General features: G+C 36.4%; 1 protein-coding gene across 1 annotated transcript in view; it reads right to left on the reverse strand.

Annotated features, from left to right (window-relative positions):
• The window catches only part of FCRL5 (Fc receptor like 5), a 41,680-nt gene extending 30,273 nt beyond the window's left edge, over positions 1 to 11,407 (reverse strand). Inside the window, exons 1-4 of the mRNA XM_024750717.1 lie at positions 11,346 to 11,407; positions 8,624 to 8,776; positions 1,606 to 1,626; positions 102 to 356 (exon numbers count right to left, since the gene is read on the reverse strand). Coding sequence (XP_024606485.1) covers positions 102 to 356; positions 1,606 to 1,626; positions 8,624 to 8,654 — 307 coding nt within the window. The 5' untranslated portion in view covers positions 8,655 to 8,776; positions 11,346 to 11,407. The remainder of the gene's footprint in view (positions 1 to 101; positions 357 to 1,605; positions 1,627 to 8,623; positions 8,777 to 11,345) is intronic.
• Between the last annotated feature and the right edge of the window lie 470 nt (positions 11,408 to 11,877).

The raw sequence follows: 11,877 nt of genomic DNA on the forward strand, positions 1-11,877 counted from the left end.
AATTCCTGGGCCCTATTTCTATAGCTTTTGAATTAGTAAATCTAGCTGAGTTCTGGGTAATTTTATTATTTCTAAACTTTGTTCTTTCATTTCTTTCCCACCTGGAGAAAAGAGCAAGCCCACACGATTACTCAGGGGTGAGTCCTGGGCCTGGCATCTGTAATCTCCAGATTCATGGACCTCATGGGTGTTTCCTGAGGTTTCACTTTGTGTTTTTTCCAGAAGATACCAACGATACCATTTTATTTTCTCTGATGCATCCAAGTGAAATGCTTTGCAAGTCAGTGTCACATTCTCTCCTTGGAAGACAGTGGTCCATGGAGAATGGAGGAAAATTACAGATTTTGGTTCAGTTGCTGTGGATGAAAGAGAAAGAATCTGAGGTAGAGTGGCCTGCACTCCCCATCACAGTGGTTTGTGAGGCCCAGACTGGAGGTCCTGGCTTTGGAGAATCCCTAAGAAACCCCCCTGGGAAGGTCACTGATTGCTCAAGTCTGTGTTTCAACCAAAGCACTCACCCAGCAGAAAGTGATTGCTGAGGGGATGACAATGAGCAAAATGATTTCAAGAGGGTGACACCAGGCAAGGTTCACTGCCAAATGTCAATGGGAAAAAAATGGTAGGTTCGTCTGTTATGGAATTTGATCCTGGGAAATGTCATCCCCTGCCCCTGCCACTTCATCATGTTCATAAACTCATAAGAACTTCCCAGGGAGTTGTTAAAATCACAGTTTTGCACTTTCCAAAAAAGGATAAATCATATTAAGATTTTGGCACTGGAAAAAGCTTGAGAGATTAACTTGTCTAACACCTTCATCTTATAGATCATGTCCAGGAAATGCCCAGAAAAATCCCATCATAGCTAATTGTGGTAGAGCAAGGAATGGACAAGTTGTTAGTTAGAATCCAGAGGTGATCTAATTAAGGATGAAACACTGGGCAGCTGATTTTGGACAGGAGAGAGGTGGTAGTGAATTCTTGCTATTTATGAGTCCTCAAATAGCCAAAATACTCTGACCCAGAAGATTGGCAATTAAGTGTTAGAACTTAAAAAAAATGTGGGATACAGACAATTTGTCTTCTCCCTCAATCTCCTCTTTTTGTGTATTTCTTCCTTTTAAGGGACCATTTGTTGGATGTTCTTATGCTCCCCACACATTTCCTGGAGGATTTTACTCCTAAAACTTCAGAGAAGGCAACATTCCCACTGGTATCTCCACAGTGTGATGTTTTCAGAGAAGTTTTGCAGGCTTGCTGATTGGAGAACGTCTTATCCCAAGTCCTGCACATTTGATATGGAATTAAGATGTCCTGCCTTGTTATCTGGGGTCCATTTGCAATAGGAGTAAGTGCAGGACCTAGTGAAGGCCAGGAGTTGCTTGTACATTTGCTGCTGCTTCCAGGGAGGGTCAGAGGATGACCACATGGCTATCCTGGCTCTTAGGCAATGCCAATAGACCAGGTGACACTTTCACATCTTTGCGACCTCAGCAAGAGAAACAGGAGATATTAGAGATCCTCAGGCAATCATCACAAATATTTCATATTTATTAGGGAGACACTCTTATCCAGGGACACTGAAGTACATAAGAAAGGAGAACTCACCAAATTGTCCACTGACAGGAGCTGTAAAAATATAAAGAGCCAGAGATGAGCACAGAGCAAGGAATCTTTGGCTTTTCAAAGGGAATGCTTGTTTTTTTTCATTCATTTATTATTTCTTTCATTAAAATTTATTTTTTGATATAATAGTCATTTGTCAAATGTCTATTTATACTGGTCATTGGACTAAAGCGTGAATAAAAAAGATGAATAAAAAATGGTATCTGATAAAAGAAGTTGATTGGTGGGATAAACAGAAACCCTAAGCAAAATAATATAATTATAATACAGGGTATAAGTGCAGTAACAGAAATACACATGGGCATCTTGAAGGCAGAAGGGTCACCCATCCCAGTATGTAGGGTCTGTGTATGTGAGTCAGTGTGTGGCAAAGAGGGTGGGTGGGCGATGAAAGATACCTGAAGGAAGTGATGCTTGAGAAGACTGAATGAGAACATAGGAGTCAGCCAGGCAAAGGTGTTTGTGTGTGGCAAGAGCTGATGGGGGGTGTAATTAAGACAGAAAAGGCACAGATGTGAAGAAATAGCACTGGTGTTTAGAAGTTGAATGCAGCAGTGGTTCTGGAAGGTAGAGAGTTTAGGGGAAATCAAATTAGACAGATAGGCAGGGCCTAAGTTATGGATAGTATGTAGCTATGGTTTCATCATAAAAGTAACAGGGAGCCATGGCAACGTTTCAAGTAGGAAAGTGACAAGATTAAAAGTTGTAACTTATTGGAGCACTCTGGCAGATATAAAGCAGAAGGACTGGAGGGAAGGCAGAGCAACAGATGATGATATTTAATTTTCTTCAGAATGTTTATCTGAAATTATCTTATTTGCTTGTTTACTTGGTTTGTTTACTTTCCCTTCTCTAGAATAGAAGCTATGAGAAAGCAGGGACTTCTCATGTTCACCAAATATCATGCAGAATTTATAACAGTGCCTGGCTTATAAGAGACATTTCATAAACATTTATTGAGTAATGAATTAATTAAAGTACTAAGTTAGTAAGTATCTCTACTTGGGAGAATACAGGTTTGAGAAAGGGGTATTGGAGAGGCAGAGGAGGCAAAATTGACTAGTTTGTAAACTGATTACACATTCCAGATGAGGGACAGATGTGATTCATTCATTCAACAGAAATTTGTGGAATGCCAACTGTATCTAGGAACTGGACAAGACAATGGAAATCCAGCAGTGAGCAAAAGGGATATTATCCCTGTCCACATGGGGATGATGAGAAATAATCCAAACCTAAGTGTTATAATCAGAGCAATGGATTATTTGCCATTTTCTAAATATCTTGGCACCATGGATTTGTATTGTTTTATAAGTAGCTAATATTTTTCTGAGTGTATTCTCTGTGGTAGATATTCACATACATTATTTCATGTAATCTTCCTAACTATCCCTATGAGGAAAGTTCTATGATTATCCCCATTTTACAGACCAGAAACTGTTTAAGTAGCTGTTAAGGGCAGAATTGAGTTTTTAACCCATTTATTTGAACCCATCCTGTTTGACCCCAAAGCACATGTTCCTGGCCTTTACCCTATCCTGCTCCTTTGTTTTGGTGCCACACTAGGATGTGCTTCCTATTTCTGGAGTATTCCATGCAGCTTCCAACTATGGGGTCTTTTTTTCTCACATTGTGCTGCACCTCATCCCTGTCCCCTTCATCTCCTACTGTCTATCTGTTTCATGAAGTCATTACCAGCTACTTGGCATATAGTTTGTTAACCACTTATACGATCATTGGTAACTTTGCTTGGACAATTGTTTAACTGAGATCTTGTTACATAGATATTTCTTGTACATTGGCCTTGTTGAAGGTCCTTCTATATTATGAGCTTCCTAAGCACAGAAATGCTGCCTCCTGTGTCTTCTCATCATTCTCAGCACCTAGCATAGTGCTGTGTATTAATGTTACTAAATAATTTGTTGAACAAATGAATAAATATGTTTTATTCTAATATTTTCAACTTTGGTAAAAAACGAACCAGGTGATATGTGTGAATTGATAGACTTATACACACCCACAGGCACAAAGAGAATGTCACATGTTGGGAGTGACATGAACAAGATGGTAGAAGAGGAGGTCTCTAGTCTTTGTCTCCACCCTCTACAGAAACAAAGTTTTGGCAGCCATCTACAAACAAAAACTTAGAGCTTTGAGATCTAGAGATTGTGAAACCCCATTGGAGCCTGAGACCAAGGAGGGCCACTTTGAGAAGACAAACACATGCACTGGTAGAAGACTCACTGACTACGATCCCAGCTACAGACTGAAAGCTGCCTTATTCTCCTGTAAACTCAACTCTAGCTCCACTCGTCCATGGTCCTGCCACAGCCTTTTCTGCCGAGGAATCCATGCTCATCCATGCCCTTGGTACCACTCTACTGAAGTTCAGGGAAGTCCTGACTTCCCAGGGACCAGCCAAACAACCCAATGAGAGAATGCTCAGGGACCTAGCAGAAATCACACCCATCCATGCCCTTGGTAACAGGCTTGCCAACTTCAGACCCAAATGCAGACCCAGCAATAACCATGAGATCCAGCTCCAGCCAAGCTCAACCATGATCCTGGAGGCAGTCCTATAAGTTCATGAAGAAGCAAGAGTATTTAACAGTTCAAACAAGTAAATACCAGAAAGAGTGTCTGCTTTTCTAAATTCACAGACACCAATGCAGAGCTACACAGATCATATTTGTCAGGCAAATATGACAACATCAAAGGAAACTAATAAAGCTCCAGTAACTCCTCTAATGATCCATGAACTGCTTGACTAACATTTCAAAATAATAGTCTTAAAGAAGCTCGATGAACTATAAGAAAAAGCAGACAAGTAAATTAATCCACAAACAATAGATAAACAAAATGAGAAGTTTAACAAAGAAATAGAAAACATAAAAAAGAACCAAAACAGAAATCTTGGAGCTAAAGAATACAATGACTAAGCTGAAAAATTCAATAGACACCTTCAATAGCAGAAGTGATCATGCAGCAGAAAGAATCAGTAAATTCAAAGACAAGCCATTTCATATTACCCAGTTAGAGGAACAAAAAGAAAGAAGACCAAAAAAGAGTGAAGACGACCTAGGTGGTTTATGGGATAACATTAAACCAATCAATATATGCATTATTGAAGTCCCAGAAGGGGCAGAGAATAAGAGCGAAAGATTGTTTAAAGAAATAATTTAAAACTTCCCAAATCTGGGGAGGGAATTGAACATCTAGATCCATGATTCCCAAAGGTTCCCAAATAAGCTAGACATCAAAAGGTCCAAGACATATTATAATCAAACTCTCAAAAGTCAAAGACAAAGAGAAAGTTTTGAAATCAGCAGAAGAAAAGCAACTCATCACACACAAGGGAACCCTAATAAACGTACAGTGGATTTATCAGTAGAAAAATTTCAGATCACGAGAGAGTGGGATAATTAAAATATTGAAAGAAAAAAACCCTGCCAACCCAAAGTACGATACATGGCAAATCTGTCCTTTGAAAATGAAGGCGAGATAAAGACTTCCCAAGATAAACAAAAGCTGGGAAAGTTAACTACCATAAAACCTGTTGTAAAGAAAAGCTAAAGGAAGTTCGTTAAGTTGAAATTAAAGGACACTAACTAGCAACATGAAAACACATGAAATTATAAAATTCACTGTTAAAGGTGAGTATATATATGGTTCGACTTATGATTTTTCAGCTTTGTGATGGTGCAAAAGCAATACACATTTGGTAGAAACCATACTTTGAACTTTGATATTTTCTTGGGCCAGCAATTTGTGGTATGATACTCTCTTGTGATGCTGGGCAGCAGCAGTGTGCCAGAGCTCCCAGTCAGCCACACAGTCAAAAGGGTAAACTTACAACAATTCTGTATCTATACAGTCATTCTGTTTTTCACTTTCAGTACAGTGTTCAATAAATTACATGAACTATTCAATACTTTACTATAAAATAGGATTTGTGTTAGATGATTTTGCCCAACTGTAGGCTAATGTAATTGTTCTGAGCATGCTTAAAGCAGTTTAGGTTAGGCTATGATATTCAGTAGGCTGAGTGTATTAAATGCATTTTAGATTTATGGTATTTTCTACTTATAATGAGTCTATCAAGACATAACCTCATCATGAATTGAGGAAGATCAGTATAGTTATATTCAAACTACTCTGAATACTGGATCTTATTCTATTCAGTCTGCTATGAAAAAAATGCCATACTGGGTAGCTTATAAACAGCAGTAATTTATTTCTCAAAGCTCTGGAGCCTGGAAAGTCCGATATCAAAGCACTGGCAGACTCATCTCCAGTACAGTGCATTTCATCATAGACAGCTATATTTTCACTATAATCTCTTATGGAAGAAAGCATAAGAGGGCTCTCTTTGGCCTCTTTTACAAGGGCACTAATCTCTTTCATGGTGGTTCTGCCCTCATGACATAATCATCTCCCAAACGTCCCACAATCTCCTAATACTATCACCTTCGGTGTCAAATTTTTAACATATAAAGTTTGAGGGGAAACAAACATTCAGACCATAGCATCCTATATAGTGGTATATAAATCACTTTTAATTCTAGTGAAAAGAGTTTAAAAAGACAAAAGTATTAAAAATAACTATAGCTAAAACAATTTGTTAATATATATACAATATAAAATATGAAAATTGTGATATCCATAACAAAATAGGGGGAGAACTAAAAGTGTAGAGTTTTAATATGTGATTGAAATACATTTCTTAACTTAAATTGTCTGTTATATTTTATAAGGTCCCATAGTAATCACAAAGAAAAAAACTGAAATAGGTACACAAAGACCCCCAAAAGCTAAAACTATCTTGAACCAGAAGAACAAAACTGGAGGCATTATACTCCCTGACTTCAAATTTTATTACAAAGCTATGGTAATCAAAGCTAGCATAAAAATAGACATATAGATCAATGGATCAAGAACAGAGAGCCCAGAAATAAGTCCACACTTTTACAGTCAACTGATCTTCAAAAGGGGTGCCAAAAACACACAAGGGGGAAAGAATAGTTCTTCCTGTAAATCATTCTGCAAACACTGAATATCCACGTGAAAAAAAAAATTGGATCCTTATATATCACCATGTACAAAAATCAATTCAAAGTAGATTAATGACTTAAATATATGACCTGAAACTGTAAAACTACTAAAAGAGAACATAGGGAGAAAGCTTCTTGACATTGATCTGGGACATGAGTTTTGGATATAACCCCAAAAGCATAGGCAACAAAAGTAATAACTAAAACAAATGGGATTGCATCAAAAGTAAAAGCTTTTGCACAACAAAGGAAACAATAATATAAAGAGTAACCTATGAAATGGGAGAAAATATATGCAAACCATATATCCAATAAGGAGTTAATATATAAAATGTCTAAGGAACTCTAACAAATCAACAGCAAAATACAAACAACCTGATTAAAAAACAGTTAAGGACATGAATAGATATTAATAGAAGACATAAAAGTGTCCAAAAGTATATAAAAAGATGCTCAACATTAATAATCATCAGAGAAGTGCAAATCAAAACCAGGAGATAACACCTCACACCAGTTAGAATGGCTATTACCAAATAGACAAAAGATAACAAGTGTTGATGAAGAAACCTTGTACACTGTTGGTAAGAATATAAATTCACACAGTCATTATGCAGAAACAGTATGGAAGTTTCTAAAAAAAATAAAAGTAAAACTATCATATGATCTAGCAATCCCACTTCTGGGTATGTATCTGAAGGAAATAAAATAAGTATCTTGATGAGATTCCTGCATTCCCATATTCATTGCAGCATTATTCACAGTAGCTGAAATATTGAAACAATCTAAGTGTCTGTCAACTGAATAATGGATGAAGAAAATGTGGTGTATAATAATATTCCGTTGCATATATATATATATATATATATATGTGCAATGGAGTGTTATTCAGCTTTAAGAAAAAGAAAATCCTGTCATTGTGAAAACATAGATAAACCTACAGGACATTATGCTAAATGAAATAAGTCAGAAAAAGACTAATACTGCATGATCTCACTTACATGTAGAATCTGAAAAAGTTGAGCTCACAAAAGCAGAGAATAAAATGGTGTTTGCCAGGCAGTGAGTAAGATGTAGGGGAACTGGGGAGATGTTGGTCAGAGGAAATGAACTTTCAGTTGTAAGACGAAGCAGTACTGGATATCTAATGTAGAGTATGGTGACTAATAATGTTTTGTTGAAATTTGCTGAGAGTTCATCCTGAGTGTTCTTACCACACACACACACACACACACACACACACGGTAATTATGTGAAGTGAGAGAAATGTTAACTAGCTGATTGTGGTTATTACTGCATAATATATGTATATCAAAACATCTCGTACATCTTAAATATATACAATTTTTATTTGTCAACTATACTTCAATAAACCTGGAGGGAAAAAGAAAGAATGTCATGAATTTTAGGTTTTTCCCTTGCCTTGCCCACTTCTCCTTATGAGTCTCGGTCTTTGTCTCCCCCTCCCTGTGTTCTTTATCTGACAATCACAGCTGTGGTTTGCATTTGTGTGCAAAAGAAGGAGACATCTTTTGTATTAGAAAACTTTCCCTCCCATGTCCAGCACCATGTTCTGGCATTGTCATACAAGGGATAAACACTCTTCCTCTGCAGAGAGAAAACTAGGGTCTTCTCTGAATGAGACAATATGAACAAGCAAACATAATACATTTTCTGGACTTTATCAAGTAACATTTGTTGTAGAAAAAAATGAATAAACCCTTAAGTGTTGTGGTCACTGTGGTTTCCTTCTTTGTAAAGTTGAAGCTCTGACCACGCTTTCAGCCTCAAGGGACAAATCTCTGAGCTATACAGTGAAGCCAGAGAATATAATCTCCCCAGGCAGAAAAGAATCTCTGAGCAGGGGCTGAGCCCCAAGAAAAGGCCAGGTCCATGGTAGAGAAGTGCTGTCCCAACCCCACCCAGGGCCCACGTTGAGCTGTTCTACTTACCCAGGACCAGCAGTGATACCCACAGCAGCATGAAGACTTGGCCTGCCCAGGGCTGAGACCAAAAGAGAGGTTTTCTCAGGAATACCAGGTTTGGCCTTGATCTTACAGTTGTACACTGTCACAGTAGCCCCAAGGAAGACATCTGAGAAACAGCTTTTTCAAAGAGCAGGATGCATTAGTAAATTAGAAAAAAGGAAGTGGAAGTACCCATCCTCAACTACTAATCAAAGTTTCCTGCCCAGTGATCAAAGTGAAAAAATAAATGTTAGGGTTTTTAAAAAGCTCATATCCTTGACCCCACATTTCTATTGCTTGGAAAATACCTTAAGGAAAGTATGGAAAATAGCTCTAAAATAATGTTTTTGTGACATTATTTATAATAGCCAAAACACTTGAAGCAACATAATAGGACAGCTTAAGAATATTCTGATACATCTAAACAATGACATAAAATGCAGACATTAAGAATGAGATAAAGTTGCACATATAAGAAGGCAAGACAAACTTGATTAATGTGAAGAGAAAAAAGTGAGGAGTAGATTGGTATTTGTAGTATTAACACATTGGGGTAGATGTAAAAAATAGAGTACATGTGTATATAAACTGACAAAGTATCCTTTTTTATTTCCTGGAAAGTATACCTAAAATAGTGGTTATATTTGAAGAACTGCGGATGGGAAGGAGACATTTTATTTTATGTCTTTCTATACTGTTTAACTTTTTAAAAATTACTATGTTTGTGAATTGATTTTATAACTTTTTAAAACTCAAGTTTCCATCCTGGTATACTGACAGCAAAGATCACTAAGACATTAGCTGCCATGAGAAATGCCAGTTCCTTATTTTCAAATAGTTTTCCCCACCCTTTCTTTCTGAGTCTATACCTTGGTCTTCTTAAGGGGACATTTAATCTCATATCTGCAAATGCATATCACCTTACATATATTATGTTATATCCTACCTACTTCATTCTGAGACAAGAAAAACATATAAGGGTAAATAGAGATTATTCCATCTCAGTACAGCAGGAGGACCTCCAGGGAACAAAGAGCTTTTACTTGCTTTTGAAGCTAATACAAATAGCTCTGCTACATATATTCTTGTATAGGTCTCTTGGTGCATGTGGGCACGCATATCTGTTGAATATATACCTGGGAGTAGAATTCCTGGCTCTTAAAATTATTTTAGAAGGCTCAGTTTAGAAGGTACTGCTAAATTATTTTGGAGAGTGGTTGTGCTAATTCCTACCTTATCAACCAGTGTGTGAGAGTTCTTGTTGCTGTAAAATATTTACTGATATTGGTATTATAATCTTGTAAACTTTAGCCACTGTGCTAGGATTATCTTAATGCAGTTTTAATTTTCATGTCCCTGGTGAATTATGCAATTGAGCATCTTTTCATATTCTAATTGGTGAATTGGATATTCTTTTAATCTCACTGGTCATTTTTTCTTTTCTTGCCTTAAAATACAAATTTTATTTCATCTGGCTTGCAATTTTTCTTTTGTGATACCATTGTCTGGTTTTGGTAGTGTGATGTTGGTCTCATAAAATGACTTCAGAAGTGTTCTTTCCTCTGCAATTTTTTGGAATAGTTTGAGAAGGATAGATGTTAATTCTTCTCTAAATGTTTGGTAGAATTCACCTGTGAAGCCATCTGGTCCTGGACTTTTGTTTTTTGGGAAATTTTAAATTACTGATTCAACTTTATTACTGGTAATTGGTCTGTTCATATTTTCTATTTCTTCCTGGTTCAGTCTTGGGAGATTTTATCTTTCTAAGAATTTGTTCATTTCTTCTAGGTTGTCTATTTTATTGGCATATAGTTTTTTGCAGATGAAATGATACTACAGATAGAAAATCCTAAAGATGCCACCAGAAAACTACTAGAGCTCATTAATGAATTCAGTAAAGTTGCAGGATACAAAATTAATATACAGAAGTCTGTTGCATTTCTATATACTAACAACAGACTATCAGAAGAAAAATTAAGGAAACAATCCCATTTACCATCAAATCAAAAAGAATAAAATACCTAGGAATAAACCTACCTAAAGAGGTAAAAAGCCTGTATACAGAAAATTATAAAACACTGATGAAACAAATTGAAGATGACACAAATGGATGGAAAGCTATACCATGTTCTTGGATTGGAAGAATTAATATTGTTAAAATGACCATACTAGCCCAAGGCAATCTACAGATTTAATGCAATTCCTATCAAAATACCAATGGCATTTTTTTCCCAGACCACAACAAACAATTTTAAAATTTGTATGGAAAGACAGTAAACCTTGAAGAGGCAAAACAATTTTAAGGAAAAAGAACAGAATTTCCAAACAGGTTGAAACTAGGTATTGAGATACTCCTCTTAGGAACTCTGAGAGTTTTTGGCATATCCTCAAATACTGGGAGCATTTAAAAATATAATAGTCTGTTTGAAGAAGCACAAAGATTTGAGAGATGACAAAGAGCTGGAGCAGGGTTGAATAATAAGTTTTATCTCCTACATGAGGCCACTCTTCAATATTGGAAGAAGCCTTCATTTCATCTACTGTATACAAACCATAACAGAGTCAAGCAAAATAAAGAAACAGAGGAATATATTCCAACTAAAAGAACAAGATAAAACCTAGAAAGAAAAAAAACCTTAATGAAATAGAGATAAGTAATTTACCTGATAAAATGTTCAAAGTAATGGTCATAATGATGCTCACTGACCTGGGGAGAAGAATGGATGGACACAGGAAAACTTCAATAAAAAGAGGGAAAATATGAGAAAGTACCAAATAGAAATCACTGCTGAAGAATACAATAATTGAACTGAAAAATACACTAGACACATTCAACAGCAGACTAGATGAAGCATAAAAGAGGATGCGTCAACTTTAAGACAAGGCCGTAGAACTCACCCAATCAGAGCAGCAAAAAATAAATTGAGTATTTTTTTTTTTAAAGTAAAGATAGCTTAAGGAGCTTATGAGGCAAAACCCAATGGACATACATTCAACTTATAGGTGTCCCAGAAGGAGAGGAGAGAGAGAAAATAGCAGAAATCTTGAAGAAATAATGGATGAAAACTTCCCTAACCTGGATAAAGAAATAAACATCCAGATCCACGAAGTTCCGAGTTTAAATAAGATGAATCCAAAGAAACCTACACCAAGACACATTATAATTAAAATGTCAAAGTTAAAGACAGAGAGAGAATATTAAAGAGCAGCAAGAGTGAAATATTTTGTTATATATAAAG

This window comes from Neophocaena asiaeorientalis, unplaced genomic scaffold (assembly GCF_003031525.2).
Source record: "Neophocaena asiaeorientalis asiaeorientalis breed wild unplaced genomic scaffold, Neophocaena_asiaeorientalis_V1.1 scaffold315, whole genome shotgun sequence".
In the NCBI taxonomy this organism is placed as follows: domain Eukaryota; kingdom Metazoa; phylum Chordata; class Mammalia; order Artiodactyla; family Phocoenidae; genus Neophocaena; species Neophocaena asiaeorientalis.